The 23,019-nt window shown below is 43.1% G+C and overlaps 1 protein-coding gene and 1 long non-coding RNA gene across 5 annotated transcripts in view; one reads left to right on the top strand and one right to left on the bottom strand.

Annotated features, from left to right (window-relative positions):
* LOC120621465 (uncharacterized) overlaps positions 1–6,588 on the bottom strand; it is a 31,873-nt gene extending 25,285 nt beyond the window's left edge. The window contains exons 1-2 of the long non-coding RNA XR_005658159.1: positions 6,426–6,588; positions 6,136–6,256 (exon numbers count right to left, since the gene is read on the bottom strand). This is a non-coding gene — a long non-coding RNA (uncharacterized LOC120621465). The remainder of the gene's footprint in view (positions 1–6,135; positions 6,257–6,425) is intronic.
* The window catches only part of ATG7 (autophagy related 7), a 220,410-nt gene that overhangs the window by 178,970 nt on the left and 18,421 nt on the right, over positions 1–23,019 (top strand). For 2 of the 4 annotated variants that reach the window (XM_039886739.1, XM_039886745.1), the window contains one exon: positions 20,255–20,329. The exons of the other annotated variants lie outside the window; for them this stretch is intronic. In XM_039886739.1, coding sequence (XP_039742673.1) covers positions 20,255–20,314 — 60 coding nt within the window. In that variant the 3' untranslated portion in view covers positions 20,315–20,329. Of the gene's footprint in view, positions 1–20,254; positions 20,330–23,019 lie in introns of those variants that run through there. 4 annotated transcript variants of the gene reach the window in all.

Here is a 23,019-nt window from a genome sequence, read left to right on the forward strand (position 1 = left end):
CAGAACATTGAATGACATTAGACCAACAGGAAGGCCCATCACAGTGAAATATCAGAACAGTGGGTTCAAAAAAGATGTACAGCTTAAAGAAAGATAAGAATCAGAAATCGGAATGGTTTTTGACTTCTCAATAACTACACTGGAAACCAGAAGTCAATGGAACAATGCTTTCAAACTACTATAAAGGAAAATTATTTCTAATCTACAGTTCTATATCCAGCCAAACTATTAATTGAATATGAAGGTAAAAGTATTTTCAGATACACAAAAAAAATCTCAAAATTTTACCTTTTATTCACTCTTTTTGAGAACCCACTTAAGGATGAACTCCAGAAAAAAGAGTAAACCAGGAAAGAGGAAGACATGGAATATAGGAAATAGAGGATGGCACACAGGAGAAAGTCAAAGGAATCCTCATGGCGAAGGGAAATCTTAGGGTGACAGTTGTCCCTGAAGCACTGAAGGCAACTAGAAAGATCAGAGTAGGTCAGAAAGCCCTGGCATGGGATTTTTTGTTAAGAAAATGAAATTGCTTGAACACCGAATGTGTTTGAGGATATATTTAGGAGATTTAGACAACTGGCAGAAAGATTGAGATTAAGTTATTGGTCAGTACTTAGGAACCAGTAAAACAAAGAAAAAAGGACAGTTTGTTAACTCCAGAGAAAACAATGTTGTAGAATAAAGAAAAAGTAATCCTAGTATATTACACAGCTCGCATAGATATAGCAATAAGGTAGTTATTAAAATGTCAACGTTGAATATTGATCTAATTAAAATTATGTTGAAAAGACAATAGGACAAGAAGGTAAGAGTTTGTAATTCTGGGCGTGAGAGGGCACTTAGCAGTGAAAGAGAGATAAATCTTCATTTAGCAAAACAGGAAATATATAATGCTGAAACTGAAAAAAAAATCAAGAGATCAAAAGGTAACACTATAGATATATATTTTTAACATATAAAAGTAACTTGAATAGTATCAGGTAACTCACTATGGGGAGTAGAAGATGGAAGAATAAAACAAATGGACAGGCTGGGATTTTGGAGGATGAGTAGGAGTTCTGTAGAATAAGAGAATGGAGAACCAAGACTAGCAATAAGCAGGATGGGTGTGACCTGGCCTCTGAAGGAAGCTTGAGATGTGGGTTATAGTCATACCTATATATTGGTTTTTCTTTAGAATTTAAGACATGGTCCTTTTGTTACTGATAAAATTATAACCTGTTACTATATTTTATTATTGTTCTAAAATAACAGTATTCTTTGAACTAATTTCAAAGGGAAGAAAATGAACTGTCATTGACATGACCTTTGCAGTAAAGTTTGTGGAAAAGACAATGTCAATTTCAAGTCTTTACCTGGACTTCAGAAGAGTCTTTTAACCACCACTCCCAGCCCTCGGGAGTCCTCAACAAGACAATAGACTCAAAGGAAATGGGTACTTTGCCAAAAACTTGGGAAAGTTCCGATGCCTGCATCATCCCAAAGCCCCTAAGGCCAGAAAAAGGACTTGGCAGATATGTATGTGCCATTGAGACAAATAGACATGTGGGCGTGGTGTCTGGAGGAATTTTCAGTGCTAGAAAGCACATGGTGTGGTGGTAAGATCTGGAGTTGACTCCTGGCTCTCCCATCTTTGTGACTTCAGGAAAGTCACCTAATGGCTTTCAGAGTAAGATGGGAACAATAATAATCACAGGGTGATTACAGGTATCAGGTAGTCTAATGAGTATCAGAACGTTTTATAAATAGAAAATTCCTTTTACAAATCTTGGTTTTTAATTAGTGAGTTTCTTTAATAGTTGAGTTTTAACAGTTTGTCTCTATAAATGTGCCTTCTTTCCCTGGTATATTTATTATTATTGATTCCAGGTATGCTTGTGTATTAGTTAAGGTTTAGGGTAAGGTACTCTAATAGACCCCAAAATATGGCCATCCAAACAAGACAGAAATTTGTTTCTCATGTAACAGTCTATATGAGAGTATGGTAGCCACTAAGTACATATGTTTATTTACATCTAAATCAATTAAATTTAAATAAAATTTAACATGCAGTTTCTCAGTTGCACTGACCACATTTCAAGTGCTCAGTAGCCACTTAACCAGAGGCTATCGTATTGAATAGCACATATAGAACATTCCCATCATTACAGGAAGTTCTGTTGGGTGGGTAGCCTTCATCCAGAGGAGTGGCCCAGAACTTGAAGGGTGGCTGTACTCTATAAGGTCATCCATGGACCCATGTTCCTTATATAATATTGCTCTACTATTCCCTAGATCGGGCTTCAGAAAGTTTTTTGTGCCATGAGTCCTTTTGGCAGTGTGACAAAGCCTACAGACCATTTCACAGAGTAATATTTTTAAACATGTAAGATAAAATACATAGAATTACAAAGGAAATTAACTGTCGAAATACAATTGTCGAAGTATTTTAAAAAACAAAACACTCATAAGTCCTTTATTAATACATCAAATAATGATCTAGCGGTAAGTCTAATCACTACTGTAATTTCAAAATAGTAATGAGTATATGTGATATTTCAAAATAATCCATAACAAGTATAATGTGACATGAAAATATCTACAATTTCAGTTGGTGACGGAGTCATAGATACTGCTAATAATACTGTGGTTCATTTCCTACAGATAACTGAAGGAAATGCTAAATTTCAGATAGAGAATAGTGAAAGTAAAATGTTAGTTTTACCTCATTCAAGTTTACAGACCAGCAGTTCTTTTTATGGACCCCAGGGGTCTGTGGACTCAAGGATTAAGAAGCCCTGCTGGGTGTTTCAAAGCTGGCTGGGCAATGCTAAATTCATACTCCAGAATGGAGAAAGAAGAAAAGAAAAAAAGTGGAGGGCAAATGATTTCCCTTTTAGAGGACCTGACCCGGGAGTTTCTCGCATCCCATTGGACAATAGTCACATGGTCACCTGTGATGTAAGGCAGGCTGGGAAATGTAGTCTACAGGGCAGCCATGTACCTTGCTACTAAAAAACTGGGAGAAATTCTGTCAGTAAAAGGAAGAAGGGAAGAATGGATATTAGGATAAATAGTCTCAGCCACACCTTGGTTCATCACTGTAGAATTGAAACAAAAAAGTGTTTATTCAAAAATGTGCTGTTTAATCTGGCATTTTGTACAACTTCAGTCTAAATCAGAAGTGCCAGAAAGGGTTTCATTCTTACTGTGGACAGACCCCCCCATAGTGTTACTAGTGTCTGAGGCACACAGTGTCTAAGGGATATAGCATATTTCGGGCTAATATTCCTGGGTTCTGTGGATATACAACATTGTTATTAGCATAGAGAGGACATCTTTAGTGTCAGAAGTCAGAAGTGTTTGTTCCTTGATTAAAGCAAACTCATTATGCCATGATCTGCACTTATGAAACTAATAACAAATTAGGTGTCTGCTCCTGTCACCAATGCCAGTATTCTATGTGCAAGAAAGTATAAAGTAGCAGGAAGTAGGCTTTTCCCAAACAAACAGATCCCTTCAGCAAATGCCCTTTAAAGTTTAAAATAACCCCTTGGGTTGCACAGGCCTTTAACTTTTCAGAGAGCTAAGAGCTAAGTACCTTAACTCTTATTTTATTAAAACTCCCAAATCATGAGGTGTTTTTTTCTTCTTCTTCAAGTTAGTTAAATAAATAGCAATTATGATATAGTGCCACATGGCCAGGGGCTTTTTAGCCTTTACACGGAGGATTTGAGAAGGCGTAGTTAAAGGAGAACTTGGTTGGCTTCTGCTGACTGGAGGGAGGCAGAGCTGTTCCAAGCCCAGATAGTACTTAAAGGGCCAGATGACCCTTTGTGTGCCCCTTGTCTCCATCCAGGAGGATGTTTTCTGATGCAACATTCAGTGTCCCAGATTGTGAGCTCCCAAGGAGCAGACACTGGGGTCTTCTTATACCCACGAAGCCTGTTGGGATTCCTTGTCTATCACAGGCGCTAAACATGTTTGCTGACACATTGTTTCTATTTTATAAGCGTTTATAATGGCCTCTTAGGTAAGTTCCATTTTAATGTTTGCTGAATGAAGGGTGGTTTTTATTTAGTTTTAGGGTCACCATTGTTTTGTTTTGTTTGTATTTTTGGCCACCCCTCCCCCAATCCATCTCTAGTTTTAAAATGTGATTCACTAGGAAAATATGACTTCGTTAATTGAATTCATTTTAGAGCCAACTTTTCAGGAACCTATCTATTTCTGTAAAGTGAGATCTACTTGCAAAGGTACCGTTTGGTGCCAGCACTCAAATTTTCCCTGACTCAGTTGCTCCAGTGGTGTTTCAAATATCTTCTAATAAATTAGGCAGCCAGTGCCCCATACTTGTAAGGATTATTTACTGGGTCTTGTGATTCAGCCGAGGATTCTGATAGTGATCACGAACAGATGATATAAATAGGCGAGGATTTGCCAGTGTCTATTTTTATAAGAGAAGGTTTCTAAGTTGATTTCTTTGAACCCAGACCGACTTCCTCGCTCTGGTTTCCCCTGTTTTCCTCCACCACCGGGGAGATCCTCTTATTCTGCCTGCCTTCTTTCTCCCTCCCCCAGCCAGCTGGTGTCTGCAGAAATCAGAAGGAAAGTACGTGCCTGACACAGAGTTGCTTGAAATCGTATATCTTCCCCCTCTTTCAGGATCATCTTTCTTTCATCCGGCCCAAGAATGGCACCTACCCCGCCCATCAGGCCATAGGATCTCTGGGACCTGCTGCCTTGTCTGAAATAGATATCCACTAGCTCTCAAGCAGAACAATTCCCTACATTCATATCTGAACGTATATTTTACAGTATTACCTCTTGTTTTTCTTTGTAGTGTTGCCCCTTCCTTAAGTTTAAAAAAAAAAAAAAGTCCCCCCCAAAAATAAATCCTAAGTAGAGTTATGGCTAATGAACCAAATTTTCTCATTTGAGGTCCCCTAACTCTTTCCCTAACCCCAACCCTACTTGTGCTCAGCCTTTTGAAGGGAAGAGAGAAGATAGACACCTAAAACATCCACTCCAGGTGGTACAAAGACACTGGGGTGCCTGTTCAGGCCTTCCTGAAAGATGGTTTGGCCCCAGAGTCTCCAGAGCTCCCTTCTCTCCTTATGGGATTCTCCGCGCCCCCTGCTCACATCCATCACAGTAAGTAGGAGTCAGCCAAGAGAAGCTTGCTTTGGAACACAGCCCACCCCCCCCCTTTTTTGCATCCTTTATCCATGCTTTCATGCTGAAAACAGCACATTCTCAACATGAAACAAAATGATTCTGCTCTCTTTTCACCTTGTGTTTTTGACTGTGCCGTTCTTGGCAGTCCAACTTCCAGACTTGGGGGTAGAATTGATAGCTTAAAGTGTAAATGTTAAATTGGTCAGTGACATGCCATTTGGGGTCTTAGCTGCCCTGATAATTTGCCAGCATCTGTGGCTTCGCCCACCCAGTGGCCTTGAGTGTCTCCTTAACTTTACAACTGGCTTGACTTTTGAATCTCCCTCAACTTAGCACCACACGCCACTCCTGCCACCTTATTACCCCAGCATGCATACCTGTCCATCCCTGAGTGCTAGAGCCTTTTCTCACTTCATAGGCCAAGTACTAGAAGTAAAAGAGACGATTTTTCAATCTCTGAATTCTACCAGGGTCAAGGGTCTCAGAGCCTGATGCTGAGATCTGGCCAAAGGGACCTCAAAACCAAGTCACATACGATGTCCATCCATGCTCTGAGCTTTGGTTCTGCCTTTACATGGGATGAATGTTCCATCTCAAAATAACTGTGAAGATAAAATGAAATAATATATGAAATGCTTTGTGAAAGATAGAGAACATAACAACGGCAAGAATAAAAAGAGTAGCTACTATTTTACAAAAGTCTACTGATCTCAGGTATTGTATTTAGTGTTTTACCACAACTATCTCATTTAATCCTGACAACTTCTCTTTAAAGGTATTAGTATGTCTGTTTTATAGAAAGAATAGGGAGACACAAATAGATGAAGTTATTAGTCAAGATCACAAAACTAGGGAAAACGGTAGTGTCAAAATTTGAGTTTGGCCAGTGTGACTTTAAAGCCCATGTTCTCATCTATTAGGCAAAAATTTTTTTTTTTTTTCCGATTTCCAGATTTGTAAGAGAAGTAGCATTACCTTTGAAGATTGACATTAGTAGTTCTTTTCCTTGGGATACCTTCCATTTTTTGGATCAACAAACAGTTTCCTATGCTCAGGCTTTATTCTCTTGAGCAGAAGGAACTCAGTGATTTTCCTACTGGGAGAGAGAAACATGAGATGTGGCAGCCTCTTCCAGGAAATGCCACCCACTCTTGTCACTCATGCTGAACCTCCCTGATGCACTGACTATATGTTAGCCAACTCAACCATGACTCTGTTGTGTAAGCTACTCACTGTCAAGATGACTAAGGCCAGAAAGTACTCACTGCATTTGTTTCTGTGGTTGACAGTGGATTGAGTGGGGCATTTAGAACTGCTCTGCTTTTAAGAGCCTCTGGGCAGATGTGAGTTCATCCAGCCCCTGGCATAGCACATGAATAGCCACAAAGAGAATTTGAAATAAAAGGCTTGGTTCCTGTGTAGAGTCGTGATCCTGTGGAAAAGACAAGGACAAGCATTGTGACTAATTATCATGTGTATATTTGGCAGTATAGGATTAAGTGCATTATGGAAGAGAATTTAGAGAAGAGCAGGGTTAATGGGGGCTGTGGGGAAGGCTTCAGGAAAGAGAATTTGATCTGGGCGCTGGTATATATGGGTAGAATGGTGAGAAGAGAGAATAATGTTCCAAATAAGAGAAACAGCCAGGTGTATCTGGTCAAGGTTTTAAAATGCATCAGTCTTGAGAGGATTTGATATTAATTGAATTTTAGTCTTAATTCAAGAAAAGACACGATAAAACTTGCCACTTTCAGAGTGTTCATGTCTTAACCGAGAAACGGTACAATTCTACTCAACTGTATAGAGTCTTAACTGTATAGAGACAGGACATTGTCGCAGGGGCAGTGAAGGAATTGAAAATGAGTGAGATTGTGGCAGTGGTGGTTACACAGACATATCTGTGTGTTGAAACTCAAAATTATTCACCAAAAAATTTGGTTTTTTATTGTATGGAAATATTTTAAACTATAATTTTTTTAAGTGAATAAGATGAGTCCTACCGATCAAAAGAGCTTACAGCTTAATGAGAGATAAGATGGTAAACTGTCTTGCATAACTAAATACAGTCTATATACAGTCTATGCCAGAAGAGAAGTTGAGCAACAGAATGTTCTGGGGGCTTAAAACCACTGCGGGCTGTTAGAAACCTAAAACGTCCTGACATTTGGGTGGCATATGCAGTGGGTGTGTGGAATGGCCAGAACTAAAGGCATGGTTTGGAGATATGTTTTAGGAACAGCTTACATTCCCTTTTTTTTTTTTTTTTCCTTCCCAACGGGGACATAATTCCTAAGCTGATGTCTGTTGAGCACCAACTCTGTGCCAACCATTGTTTTAGGTGCTTGAGACTCTGACATGAGTCCTCACCTATATCCCCATCTCACTAGAGAATGGGTATACAGATGGCAGATAAGCATCTGAAAGGATGCTCCAGATCATGTCATCAGGGAGTTACAAATTAAAGCAACAATGAGCTATCACTACACACCTATTAGGAAGGCCCAAATCCAAAACACTGACAACACCAAATGCTGGTGGGGATGTAAGCAACAGGAACTCTCATTCATTGCTAGTGGGATTGCAAATGGTACAGATACTTTTGAAGACAGTTTGACAGTTTCTTATAAAACTACATACTCTTATCATCCATCCAGCAATTATGTTCTTGTTGTTTACCTAAATGAATTGAAAACTTATGTCCATACAAGAACCTGCACACAGATATTTATAACAGCTGGATTGATAATTGTCAAAACTTGGAAACACCAAGATGTCTTTTAGTACACCGGTCCCCAACCTTTTTGGCACTAGGGACCAGTGCTCCTATGAGAATCTAATGCCTGATGATCTGAGGTGGCGCTGAGGCAGTGATGCTAGTGCTGGGGAGCGGCTGCAAAGGCTTTGCTTGCTTGTCCAGGGGTTGGGGACCCCAGCTTTAGTAGATGATTGGATAAACAAACTTCGATACATCCAGACAATGGAATATTATTCAGGGCTAAAAAGAAATGAGTTATCAAGCCTTGAAAAGAGAGGAAACTTAAGTGCATATTACTAAGTAAAACAAGCCAGCCTGAAAAGGCTTATATACTATACGATTCCAACAATATTATCTGGAAAAGGCAAAGCAGTGGAGGCAGTAAAAGATCAGTGGTTGCCAAGGACTGGTGAGAAGGAGGGACAAGTAGGTGGAGCACAGAGGATTTTTAGGGCAGGTGGAGCACAGAGGATTTTTAGGGCAGTGAAAAAAAATGATTTTGTCCTTGTCGTTAAGGATGTCTGGTCTAGCTGAGGAAACAGACACAGCACAGAGGGAGTTGGTGTCTATGACTTGAGAGCAGCTCAGCAGAGCTGGGAAGGATGGGCAGCAAGGCTGAGGCGCAGATGAGCTGGGTCAGATAAGGCTTGGTCAGTTACACAGGACACGGAGATTTCATGTTGAGAGCCATGGGGAGAACCCAAGGGTTTTGAGGAGGGTGACATGATCATATCCCTGCTTCAGAAAGATGGCCATGGGGTACAGGACAGATTAGAGATGATAGGCTGGCTCAAGGAGGACAGTGGCTTGGCTAAGAGCAGGCTATAAATAAGTGGATGAATTGAGAAGATAGAATCTACAGGCCCTAGTGATTGGTTGGATGAGGGGTGAAGGAGAGAAAGGGGACTATGGGGCTTCCTTGGGTTCTGGTTCTGGTTCAGCGTGTAGGGTTGGGGGCTTTCACAAAGACGATGAGGCACTGGGAGAGGAGGACAGGAAATAAAGCTAGAAACGTTGATTAAACCATGCTGTGAGTACTAAATGCCAGGGAAAAGATTTGGTACTGAAAACCCAGGGCAAGAATGATCTCGTTGCAAGTCACTGTTATTGCTCTTTACTTTGATACGTCGACTTCGGCCAGAGACTGGGATGTAGGTGGACATCTGGGAATTGTTATATTCTAGAATAAACATTTGACAGCCTCTGCCTTCCCAAAGTGGCCCATACCCAAACTGACAATCAGGGCTTGCTGAAGCATGGAGAAAAGCTTGGTATGAGCCTCAAAGTCAATGTAGTTAATTAAAAGAGAATAGCTTATATTGAGTTTTAACAATTATTTAAGTATTGAATTTAAATGGTAAGGTAAATGATAGAAACAACCTTAATCTCTCTCAATCCCAATTTTCTCACCTGGTTAATGAAGGAAAAAGACCTGTTGATCTCAAAACTCCTAATTTTGAAATTCTAGCCTAATAAAAATTTTAATCAAGATTTGAAAAGAAAACCTCTTTATGTGAACAAACACAGAGTACAGCACTATCCCTTATTGAGCCTCAAACATTTTTTAATCTAGAATTTTAATTCTTAAACTCCAACTTGCTAGACTTCCCAGAGTATAAATCCCCTGACCAGTGAGCTGTTATTGTTTGAAAATACTATAGCTTCTGAAGCTCTCTGACTTTATCTTGGGAGGGAGGAGAGGACAGAGGGAGTTGGGTCCATGTTTCCAACAATAAATTTCCTGATCTTAATACCACAAAAAGCTAACAGCTACCTCATGTCATATAAGCAACCTAGGTACAATTATAATCCCATTTTAATGATAAAGAAATAAATAGATGGGAGTTAATTATTTCAGACCCTGTGCTTCCTTAGCAGAATATTTGTGGATAGCGAGTCTTAACTCAGCTTTTGTCCTGATGCTATTCTTAGAATAGACTTGAGAAACTGTCGCAGCCAACTCTTTCTCAGTGCCGAGGGCTAAAAAGGGTACAGGCTGTCTTACATTCATGCTCACAATGTTACTTGCTGTCATCATTGAAGTCAGTTGGTGAGAGGAATTTTTATACTACCTTAAATATTTTGTTTGTTTGTTTCAATTCAATTATCTTCGCTTCTCCTTCCCCTCCCTACTTTCACAATTTTTTGTGAAACTACACAATTTTTTGGCAGTTTTAAATGGAAATAGCTTTGGGACCACATTCATACACAGCTTGAGGCTGCGCTGGTCTTGCAGTGAGTAGGGGAAGGAGGGCGCCTGTCAGATACTCGAATGGCAGCTATGTGCTTGAGATTTTTGCACTTAAATTTTTTAAATTTTCATAAGAATTTTCTAAGACAAGGAGACCGAGGCTCAGTAAATTCAGTAAACTTGCTCAGAGTCTCACAGCTGAAAAGGAGAGGAGCAAGGATTTGAACTCACTTCAGGTAGACCCCACCACATGCTCCTTTACTCAGCATGCTGCTCTACCATGGTTGGGGGACCCCAAGTTAAAATCCCTTCTTCAGCAATATTCTAGTAGAGAACCAGCATGTCTAAAATGCCACTGTCTTCCTTTTGTGTATTCATTCAGTAAACAAATGGAGATGATACATCCACTTCCCACATCAGGACATTTTAAAGATTAAAGAGATATAATCCCTAAAGAGTTTTTGGCTTACAGCTTGGCAGTAAGTACCTGCTCAACAGTAACCCTATGGCTACTAATAGCGGCTGCCGTGCCAGGCACTGTACCAGATCAGCTAGGGGAATAGGCATGAGGAAGACACGCCCCTGCCCTGGAGTAGCTCACAGACCAGGGGAGGAAATGGCCCCCAAACAAACAAGCATATGGTCAGAGGAGGACCTCAGCACACAGGCTCCGTGCCTCTGAGGTTGCCCTCTTACCTTGCAGCAGCATTTGCAATGACCTGACACACTTGGTTACATGGACTCTGCAGATGGTGACCTCAGCTCGTCAGTAACCAACAATGTGTTTGAGACGTGGTTTTCTTCCTTCTTTGAAAAGTCAACATTTAATAGGAACCCTTACCCCGCTCTACCTCACATCTTCCCTCCACTCACCCCTAAGAGTTCAGCACAGTTGCTTGAGTTCTCTCCAGGGACTCAACACTCTACAAGCAAGTGAGCATTTTCTAGCACTTAAGGCTGTCGTGTTAGCCTAACCATGGGGGAGCAGGGCGCGGGTGGGGGGGCCGTGTAGCTGTTGTTTCAGCCACACGTGGGGATTGGAGAAGGAGAAGAACAGAGTCGACAGCTACAGACCGTTGGATTCGCAGTTGCTTTCTCTGTAACATGGGATGACAGTAATGATGTCTGCCCAACAAAGATCTTGGGGAGACAGTCCTAACAGATCATAGATCATGAGATGATAGATATAACGCATTTAAGATCTGTAAAGCACTAAGCAGAAGTTAGTCGCCATTAGTAATGAGTTGGAGAGGCCAGTAACACATGAAACAATTAGATGTATGAGAACATTGGCTGTACATGCTAGACACTGATAAGGTACTAAGGGAAATCAGAGTTTGGCTGGGGCCTGCCTGGAAAAGAGTAACTAAGAGAAGTGTCACAGAAGTGGTGACTCAGACACTCAGAAGTTATGGACATGTGGTGGTGGAGAAGAATTGTTTAAAAATTCTAGATCGACAGGAAGGCACATAGAATGAATGGCAGGGTAGCAGGAAGGAGCAAGCTGAGTGAAGGACATTGAAGACCCTCTGATGCAAGACTGTGCATCCAGATAGTCTCTTTATAATCTGCTGCCATGACCTGCCATGGGATAAACTTTGCATGGCCAGAAAGCTTTGTGGGAAATTGTCCATGCATTTAGTGACTTTACATTGCTGTTCCTGACAACAATAACAAAATAGATAAATGTTTGAGTGCCTACTGGCATTGTACTAACTCTTGATGTCATTGGTCTTCATTATTACCCCATGAGATTACCTACCATCATTATCCTCATTTTATAGAAAGGGACACTGAGGGACAAAGAGCTTATGTGACTTGCCCCCAGGCCATCAGTTAATGAGTGTCTGAACCAGAGTTCCATTTAAGATCTTTCTATCCTGAGAACCCATGCCCAGAACCCAGCAGTACAAGATTATTCTTGGGAGGAGATTTTTATGCCTCCCAAGCCCATTCATCTCCTTTCATCTAGTTATCTTCTCTTCGGAAATGTTCCTAGTTAAGGGTTAAGCCACACCAGAGACTGGCAGATCTCTTTGGTGGAGTGTCAGGGAACCCTGACATCCAGAATCCAAGGGTTGTGTGTTTTTGCAGCTTTCTACCCCTTTGTGTCTTTAATCCTTTCTCCTAACTAGAAATGGGCTTACAGCAATTTGGAAGATGCTTCTGTGCTAGGAGACACTGAGGAATTCCTGAATAAGTTCAGGACTTCTTAACCAGTCAGACAAGTGTATGAGCCTCACGGAGTTCACAGCTCTGCAGTTTGGCTGACTGAATCAGCAAGGGTTGTGTAAAGCCACTGAGACACTCCTATGAAGAGCTGCACAGGGCTGGGAGGGGCTTGGAACAGAAGTAGTAAGGCCTCAAGGCAACGTACATGACTATTAATGGAATTTAGACTAAATTGTATCAAAATGGTACACCCAATTTTATACTTGTTTACTAGGCAGTTCCATGTGACTGTGAATAATGAAGTCAAACACATCACAACCTTCAACCAGCCTATCACATGTTCACTGTGTGTCCTCTACTCCAAGTCTGATGTTCCTGCATTTAAGCATGGTGGTGTCGGCAGGGCTGCCAGGAGACATAGGCAGACTGTGAACCCCCATACTGTTTTGATTTGGTGTTTGAAGTCTCCTTTTCACAAATTAATAGACAGCTCTGGATCTAGAATCAAAGAGAGCTGGGGTCAGGTACCAACATGCCACCCACCACACATGTGGCCTCAAGCCACAGGCTTTTCCTCCCGCAGCCTGTTTCTTCACCTCTGTAGAGGACATACTGATACCTTGTAGGGCTTTTCAGAGGGGCTAATGAAAGAATGTGATCACACTTTGTAAAGTACCTTGTAAATGCTGACATAATTTTGTGTCGTATAGGAAATGCTTCCTCAGGTGCTTATAATGCCCAGCTTGAGTCATTCCTGAGAATGACCCCAAGTTGTAAGAATCAATCAGAAGTCATGATAATGGTTTTGTAAATGGCCTGTAAAATAAATTAGTACCTTTCCTTCCTCATTCTTGGGGCAGGGGTGGGGGTGGGAGGTTCAATTCTGTTTAAATGACCTTCATAAAATTCTTAAACAAAGATTATTTTACCCTCTATGTTGGTCACCCATCACATATGAGGCACAGCTACCTAGCCCATCTCTAGGCCTAGAGAGAGGCCTAGAGATGGCCTCTCTAATTTTTACCATATGTATAATTGTTCCTAGTCTACCATTAGGCGGAGGTGAAGTACTCCACAGTGTTTGATTTAGAGTAATGGGAAAATCTGCCCTGCCATTCCTCAGGGAGCCCTAAATGTTGGTTTGCCTTTGGGAGGGCGGGTTTTCGGCGAAACCTAATTTACAGCATTGCCCTGGTACTGATTTCCGTTCACATACTCTAAAGGGAAGTGCTCTGGTGATATTGGCATCAGGCAAGTAACACAGGTTTTAAAATGTTGGCCCTGGAAACAAAACTTACCTTGTGATGTTAGAATAATTATACCACACTTGATCTCTGATTACAGCCAAAACAACAATGGCTAAAACCAGCTAACATGGAAAAACTGGAAAAGAAGAGGAGGAAATCAACCAAACCTGTGACAAGGGACAGAGAAAGGGGCCTTGGTAGACACAAAACCTTGTGTTTCCTCCAGTCTGATACTAACTGCAACACCTCCCGGCCCCAGCCCCCACCCCTTTCTTTTCTATAGCCATAAGTGCTCTGCGTGTAGACACTAGCCGTGGGAACTCTATGATTTAAAGCAGAGTTGAAAGAACTGCTTTTATCATTTTAAGTATGCAGCCCCAGGCCAAAACAGACAAAACAACTTTTAAAAGTCTCAGTTCAAAAGCAGTTTGAAACATTCTCTATTTTTCTCACGTGAATGTCTCCACCAAAAGGAGCCCCAAGTGTCTCCACTGTTCTGTGTGCCCTTCCTCTGATTGTCTACCTGGCAGGCTCCCGGGGTTGACTGACTAACCTAGTTAACTGGCTCCCCTGGATTAACTGTGGCTTAGTTAAACTGAATTTGAAGCGGGTAAGTTTCTGTAGCCACTGACAGAGCAGCCCATTCCACTACCGTCGCCACTGGGAAAACCTATTGGGAGTGCAGAAAAATGGGATTGGGACTTTCCCTCCACTATGACATATGCTGGAAATAGAAAAGTGGCATATAAAATGGCAGCAACTGCCACATGTTTCTCAGAAAAACAGAAAAATTCTAATAAAGAATGCATAGTCTGTTTTTAACGCTACTAATAAATACCATGCATTCCTAGTTTGTAGCAGACCCCCCAGTATCTTGTCATCCTCCAGGTGAGGGTCCGTACTTTCCAGATCATTAGGAGCACAACTCTTTATTAGTGAGCATTTGCTTAAAATGACAACATAGAAACAAACCTCATACATTCTGTATTGTCCCCAGTTGCTTCAGGATTTGGCATGGAATTTAGCAGCATTTATTCCTCTGTCTGCTCAGATCTCACATTAGCAGATTTCTTGAGCAGAAATAAAGTGTCCCGCCTCTTTACTCTGAGTGATTGACTTTACTCATAAGAGCTTCACAGTCATTTGTGGGGTTCTTTTTATTCCCCAGTCCTCATATTTGATAGATACCCACTTGTTTGTTGATGGATTGAGCATCTTTTATACAGCCAGTGCGATATCTAGTTATAGCCAGGTACTGAGAAATTTGGTAGCCTTTATTTCCTCACTTACAAAATAGAGATTCTGCTTCTATCACAAGATTAGTTTGAGGATCTAAAATGCTATTGTAACAGTTGACTAGACTCAGTGAAAGGAAGAACTATTTCTCCTTACTCAAAGAATACTCCAAATGTGTAGGTGTTTTTTCCCACACCAGATAATTCTCCAATTCTCTGTGGACACCAACTGGGAGTCCTACAATTCAATTTAATTCTGACACTATCTACGTGGAGATCTCACAGATTCAGGATTCAGTCCCACAAGACTGCCCTCTCACCACCCATTCCAGACACCAGTTGCAAGTAGTGAGTCCTCAGGGTACCCACAACTTCTCTCTGACCTGGCTACAAATCAAGAGTTCCCAGGAACTCCTTAACAGGTTCAATAACCGCAAGAAGTGCTCACAGAACCCAGGAAAACAAGTTCCCTTACTAGATTACTGGTTTATTATGAAAGGACACAACTCAGGAACAATTAAAAGGAAGAGATGCACAGGGCAAGGTAGTGTGGAGGGGCACATACCCTCTCCAAGCATTGTGTCTCAAGTCGTTCCTCTCATTACTGGGAATGCTGAAGTTTTACCATTTACTGTGATATTTGCTCCAGGTTTTACTAGGTTAAGGAAGCTTCCTTTGGTTATATATTTGCTGTTTTATTAAAATTTTGAGTGAATGTTAGAAACATTTTCTACATCTATCAAGATGTTTAAATTTTTTAACCATTTATAAAAACTAGAAGTGTAGTATGTTGAATTACTAGATTTTCTTTATGTTGAACCATCTTTGCATTACGGAGATAATGCCATTTTCTTACACCTATCCCAGAGTGACTATTTCCCATAATTAAGAATTTGCATTCCTAGGAACTAACTCCCGGATATCAGTGGCACTGAACCATTTTTTGTTATGCAAATGCCTCACAGCATTTATCAGTGTGTATCAGGATTGCATGGGGAGGAACACTAAGATTTGTGTTCATAGCATGATTGTTCTGATGTACGATCCCATAGCATTTATTCAGGAAGCAAACATATCAAAGTTTAAGAAACTTCTATCCTATAAGAGACCTTAACTGCTTACAAAACAGTACCTTCCTGCTTTAAGATTTATCACTATTATCTGTGCAGAAATGCCACACTGAACTGATTTGGGCTGAATTCTATTTCCCTGCCTATTAGCTTGAATCATTAAATCTTCCCTACTTTGTTGCTCAAAGATCACCCATGTAGTCTTTTCTACTTCAGTTTTGAGCTTGCTGTCACCTTCTCATTTTGGGGACCTTGGGAATATACATAGCAAAGAAAACGAACACATTAATGAAGTAAGGTTCTGCTTTTCTAGTTTGAAAGATAATCATTTTCAAACTAGTTTTCAGCCCACAAGAATGTTGACTTCATTCAGCAAATATTTAGTGAGCTGCTGTTACTGAATCAGCAAGTATTAGATCCTACTAATGTGTCCAGGTATATCAAAGTTGTAATGGCACATACCTTACAAAAACATAGGTCATCTATCCTGCCTTCAGAGAGCTTACAATCATTTATCTAGGAAGTCAGGTAGCTGTGTACCTCCTGTGTGCCAGCCACCACCAGAGACCTTGAGAGACTATAGTAAAAAGGCTTGTTTAATGTCCAGTTTAATGTCCAGTCCAGTAGAGAAGCCAATACAAAGTAAATGCAGAAAGTTAAAAACAATAGTACAAGAATAAAATCACAATTCAAGGACAAACAGAAGAGAAGTCGTAAATAAAATGTTGGACTCAGAACTTCATAACCAGTCAGAATGTCAGTGGGGACGAGAGAGGTGGGGAAAGGCTTTCTGCAAAACAGATGGGAAGTGCAAAGGTGAGCCTGGGGGACATTTCAGGTAAGAGAAATACTGCATCGAAAGCACGGTTGTCGGTTGAAAACAGGGCATGGTGCATCCAAGTGACAGTGGGAACTATCCATTGTAGCTGGACAAGAGGGTGGAAGTAAGGGTTAGGAATTAAGAGCCCGAGGGTCATATTTTGTGGTACCTCAAAAGCCGGTCTGGCTGAGGAGTTTGGATTTCCTCCCTAGGGTGCTGAGGCCGAGACTGCTCTGTGACACTCAGTCAGTTTCAGGCACCCTGCTTTCCTGTTTTTACCCTCACAGAGACTGAGCTTCAGTGTCCTCTCCTGATGAGAGAAGAAGAGCCCATAGACTTCTCTCATGCTGAATTCTTTTTTAATTTGAAAGCGTTGGAGCAGGTGCGCCATTGGCTTTTATAGGGATACCTCTCACTCTGGCTGGAGGGTGTTAGCTTAGAGGCCCAAGGACTGGATGCCCCATGCAGAAAGAGCCAGCACAGATGTGTTGTAATATCCTTCCCACCTCAGCAGACATGACTAAACAAACTGTCTGCTTTGAACAATTAAATCATTTGTCAGAGCAGCTCACAGGGCGAGCAAGGCCTTGCAAGCAGCAGCGTGTTCTCAGCAGAAAAAGTACAGGGTGTGTATCTGCAGACTTCCTTCTGTGGAACATGTTGCCAGTCAATGTGTTGAACACTCTAAGTTAAACTTTTTAGGAAATGCAAACTTTTTAATTTAAAGAGCCATAATGGCCTGAGCTGTGTCTTGGCCCAGAAGTCGCTTCCAGACCTCCTTTCATCTGTTTTCTGAGGAACTTAGATGCTGAATTATGAAGTAATGATTTGCTTTAGTCAAAAACAGAAATGCAAGAAAAACCTAAATTCTCTCCAACCAGCACCCAACATGGACCTCATCATGAAATGTGCCCCTCCCCTGAGATCACTCACCACTGCCCTCTCAACCCCCAGTTAGCCATGATCTTTATTTCTTCAATTCTTCTTAATAACGAATAATAACCATTCACATTTGTTTTACTCTTTAAAATGAGGACTGCTTTCCTCCTCGTGGTCCCTGTGAGTGTCCCCTCATCACAGGACTGTGGAGTTACGCAGGCAGCCTTCATCTCTCCAGTGCTGTCAGCTAGTAAGTTACAGAGTCGGGAGAGACGAAAACCTGGTTGTTCTGACCTGACCTGGCACTCAGGGGGATGAGAGGGTTGCTGTGCAAGGTGTATAGCCAATGTAGGTGTTGGGGGAGCACGGAGACTTGGGACACATGTCCTGTTAGCCTGAGAGGTGAGGGGACCTCACTCTCACCTCAAGCTTGGCATTTACCTCCCCGCCGCTTGTGTGTGAATAGACTGGAGTGCAAACCACCTGGGGAGGTCAAGCACCTTCTTCACAGGCACACCCTACTTCCTTGTACCTCTCCTTTGCTGGATGACACTAAGAGTACTCACTCACTTGTAAACGTCCTTAAACCCAAGGAATAATCAGATGGTCCTGTGTTTTGGCCCTCACTAAGCTCCGCCCTGACAATATAGCATTTCGAAGTTTCTTAAATAGCTAAAAATGGTCTAATAATAACAGCAGCAGCTAACATTTATTGAGTGCCTACTGTGTGCCAAACACTGTTCTAAACCCTTGTTGGCATTGAATCTAATTAATTTAATTTAATCATCAAACTTATTTAATCTTCCCCAGAATCATCACTTAGCAGGTGATCGCTTGTTAAGACAGAGAACCGAAATGATTGCATTTTATACCAACTGACAGACCCATTTGTCACTAAGCCTCCCGTGCTAGACTTTGTAAGGCATTGCAGGAGAGTCATCCTACCCTCAGGGTGCTTGAGATTCAAAATTCAAGAAGAGAATTTACATGTGTGATTCGGTGCTGAGAATGAGCCTGTTTTTTTATTCCCTCATTCAACAAGCATTTCTTGAGCATGATTTATTGATGCCAAGCACCGTGTGAGATGCTGCAGACATTGGCCTTGAGCGCATCATCTGCAGTGAGTAAACCAGAAGCACAGTGTCCTGGGGGCTCAAAAGAGAGGAGAAGGAGGACAGAGAGAGAGCGGAGTCGGTGGCTGAAAACACAGGCCCTTTCCCCAAAGTTAATGAGAACACCTGTCTCGCCGTGGGGCGAGGATGGATCTAGATAACATAGAGTCGTGTTTACCACAGTGCCTGATATGCAGTCCGCAGGCAGGAAAAATGAGCTATTTTGTTATTAGAATAAAAAGACTTTGGTGGCGGCTCTGAGTTTTGTTCATTTGTCTGTATGCCACTCCCTAGCCCTCATTGTTAGCATTGGCTCACCCATACGCGAGGTACCAGGATGCTGACCTGGAAGGTGTCCCAGAGGAGTGGGGAAAACAGGCCCCAGCCTGAGAGAGAAGCACGGGAAAAAGCACTTGAGACAAGGACAGCCCAAAGGAGTGCCTTTGGGCAGAGCAGAAAGCAGCGCTCTTCACCCTGGAGTCCCTGACCTGGAATTGCAACCTCCTGTGGGTCAGAGGGCAGACACGACACCCTCACCCCACCCTAGCCACCCCCCTACACACACACACACACACACACACACCACACACACTCACTCACCACTCACTCACTCTACTCATCTGATTACCGCAGGGGCAGGGAGGCACATTGGGCTGGGAGCCGTCTCAATCACTGGTGGCCACACTGAGCTGTTTATCCCCCCAGCCCTCTTCTCCAGCTCCTTTCATCATCGCTGTGAGTGTTCATTTAAACTCAGCAAGATCCGTGCCAACAAAAACAAAGAAAATGATCTCTTAGTGGTTATTTATATTGTAAATCTCCTCTGGAGTGATTTTTTCCCCCAGTCCAGCTTGCAATAATTTATTAAGAAAGATAAAGTGATTTTTAAGTGTGATTTTAAAAGAGTTAGACCCATATATTAGTTTGCTTTCTGTTATTCTTCTGCCTGGGTTTAATGTTGTTCCCAACGTGAATTTTCATTTCCCTTCTTCTCAGGATAGTTTGGGACCTCTGAGAAAAAGCCCCATTCTGTAAAAACCGTCAGCCATTACATAAATATACTGAAGCAGAAACTCTTCCTGAAATGACTAAAAACTGTCATTAAAACTGCTTTCTGAGATGGGAGGGAATACATGGAGCTGATTCTTTAAAGATGTTATTTTTTGAAGTCAGATTTGTTCTTTTGTCTCTTAACCAAAGTGCAGCCTTCTGAACTTAGCGCCTATTGTTGATCAATGAACCAAGAAAGAGAAAAGAGCAAAAGGAAAAAAAAAAAGCCAGAAGCAGAAAACCGAATTGTTTATAAAGTAGATTTAAAAAATATATATTTATTAAGAGAACAAACTACCCTTTCTTTCCTGCTCTTAAATTTTTTAAGCTCTTTTAAGCGATGGCCAATTTAAAAAACTTGGAGCACATCTTGAGGCCCAGGTTTCCCACCATTACAAATGTGTAACCACAAAGGAAAAGTCAAGAATCGCGGCCCTTTCGAGCTGTCTGGGCTGGAAAAGTACTGACCAGAGGAAAGCCTCAGCTGGGGCCGTGGGGCTCCGTGCTTTCCCCTCCCTCTTTGTGAAAAGCTGCATATTGGTGTGGTTGTGCCCCTTTGCCAGGCTGTCATCTTTACCTGCAGCAGAGGACGTTCATTTAATCCGAACAAGAAAGAAACTTGAGATTCCAGCAACATGTAGTGAAAAGCTTCTGGAGCCTTAACGCTGTGCCCTTCTGCTGTAAGTTGGACTGCGCCAATTCTGGGGCAGCAAGCAGATACCTATTCTGCACAAGCATCTATATTTAGGTACGGGCGTGAGATTGCCAAGGTAAAGAAAGGCATGGTCAGTGTCGCCTCAGCACACTGTTTATTTTGGAACAGAGGCCCTCACTGTCCTCCCATCTCTGCTCACAGGCAGGTCCTGTGTTGCCCCATGGGTTAGACACACTCACAGAGGAGAAGGCATCTCCCCAAAGCCCAGGCAGTTTGGAAGGCACCAGAGCCCTTCCTGAAAGACTGTCTTTCATGCTGGGTAGCTACGTGCTCCTGGGCAGGGACTAGACTCCGTGGTTTCCTATTTGCTGTCTCGCGCACCATTTTGTAGACGGCCAAGTAGTCGAGCCCTGAGTGGCTAAGCCATGTCCAGTGGCTCATCGTCTTTCAAAGCAGTTGTCCTTTAACCCACGGTGGGAAGCTGCTCTCTCCTGGCTCAGTATCCTAGGCCTGCTGCCTTCTTAGGGGACAGAGCCCCAGTCACTGCTTGCCATTGTATATCTGGCCACCTTGGGAGCCCTTGAGTGTCCCTCCCACCCCATGGAAGTGCAGCTTAGCTCAGCAAACTTGCCCTAGGTTCAGCAGGCCTTAGCTTGACCAGCGGCCTAGATGCTTCTCCTGCTCTCGGGCCCTCACCCCAGAAGCCTTCCCTGTCTTTCCTTTTCTGATTTCCTGTTGGGAGCCTCCACTCCAGCTGGCCTTCACCCTCATCCTATACATCCTTACCCCACTGCCTTTGCTTGCTTCAGTCACCCCAGCTGTGCTGCCAGTCCACGCCCGTTTTCACTTGAAGATCACCTCCTCCAGGAAGCCTTCTGTGAAAGCCTGACTGATTTATTCCTGGGATGCCTTACATGAGAGCCTCTCACCATTCCTTCTGGAATGTTTTATCCTCAGGACCTAGACCCAGACCGTCCTGGGCAGAGCTTTAACTGAGCACCCAGCCCTCTGCTCCCTCTAGTTCAGGTCACTCCCCTGGGCCCATCTATCCCCTGGGCACACCCTGCCTTCTGTTATCTAAGGTGTGCCTTATCTTCCTGGCCAGATGAAGACTGCCAGGGAGAAGGGACCATCCCATCTTCATCATCTTGGTATCCCCAGTGGCACCTAGCACAGTCGCCAAGTCCCTAAGGTGGAACCCAACTTCTGTCATCCTAAAAGTCTCCCGCACTGGCCCCTCCCAGGGGATGGTGTGCACAGCAAGGTAAGGTTCAGAGCAGGCTCCCTTTGACAGGTTGGGAGAGCAGTGATGGGACAGGAGCCCTGGTGGGACTCTCAGGCTAGCAGACAGAGGCGACAGCTGTAAACCCAGTGGGAGGACCCAGCTCTTCAAGTGGCTTTGGCGTTTGAGGCACATAGGCTCTCTCTGAGGAGGGCTTGGCCTTCTGTTTTCAAACTTGCGGGTCCAGGCTCCTGGGCACAGATGTGGGGGGACCCTGGATGAGGCACTCTGGGTTTTACCTCCTGGGAGAACTGTTGAGCGGTTCCCTGACCCACCTTCCCAAGAGCCTGCAAGAGAACTTCAGAACTCTCCTGGACCCAAGGCTCCTGCTAGCCTCATACTCTCACTCATGGTAAAACATATCCCAGAAAAAACATATAAGCCCTGAAGCTTATTGTCCTCAGCAAGGAAAAAGCAGTTCTATGTGGGAGGGACAGAGCCCCCTGCCAAATCACCATCAGGCATGGCTGTGTTTCAAGAGGGAAGGGTCTCAGGACTCACCAGTGGGGAGCAGGAGACCCCCTCCACTGAGCAGATCAGGGTGGCCGAGCCAGCCTGGGTAAGAGGAGTTTGGAAACACTACCCCCAGGAGCCAGGGGAGCAGGGCTGGAGGGAAACTGATTCTGATGAGTTCGAAATAGTTCATTAGGAACAAATTAGGTAGTGAAATAAATGTCTATAAGGATTGCTGTTAGCGCGTACAGCCATCTCATAAACACTGGCGCTGGCCTACTCAACCCACCTTCCAATGTGGGCTCAGGGAAATGTGCCATCAGCAGCCTGGAAACAGCAGGTGGGGAGTCGGGCAGGGGTCGGGGTGGAGGGGCGGGGAGGAGAGGCTCCACCTTGCCAGCACCCTGTTGCTTCAGCAGCAGCCATCATCACTGACTCCGCCTTTAGTTTTATCCTGGCGATGTAGCCTGAACTGCAGGATAGGTCTGTGCCTTCCCCAGGACCTTCACCAGGACTGCAGAGGAGGAAAGCCAAAACTTCTGTTTCCTAAAAAAAAGGTTCAGAGTTTCATGCGCAGCTAGGGAGGATGTTTGTGTTCCATGGATGTTGCTGCCCTTGTTTTCAGAGTAAACGTTTGTGTAAGTGCACTCCAGCATGCAGAGTCCATGGAGAGTGGACCCTCTCACCTCTATTTTTGCAGGCGTGGACCAAGCCACAGCTGAGGACCACTCTGGTAGTCTAGGATTCTAGGCCCAGCTCTGCCTATGACCTTGCTTATGCCATATCCCCTGTCTGGGCCTCGGTTTCCCCTTATGCAACAGTGCAGGGGTGGGGGCGGGACGGCGGTGAACTTGGTGTGTGTAAAATTATTTCCAGCTCTGCTCTCCATTTCTCCTGGCACTGTCCATGATCAAGTCACTTCCTGCTTAAGTTCGATG

This window comes from Pteropus medius, unplaced genomic scaffold (assembly GCF_902729225.1).
Source record: "Pteropus medius unplaced genomic scaffold, Ma_sr-lr_union100, whole genome shotgun sequence".
In the NCBI taxonomy this organism is placed as follows: domain Eukaryota; kingdom Metazoa; phylum Chordata; class Mammalia; order Chiroptera; family Pteropodidae; genus Pteropus; species Pteropus medius.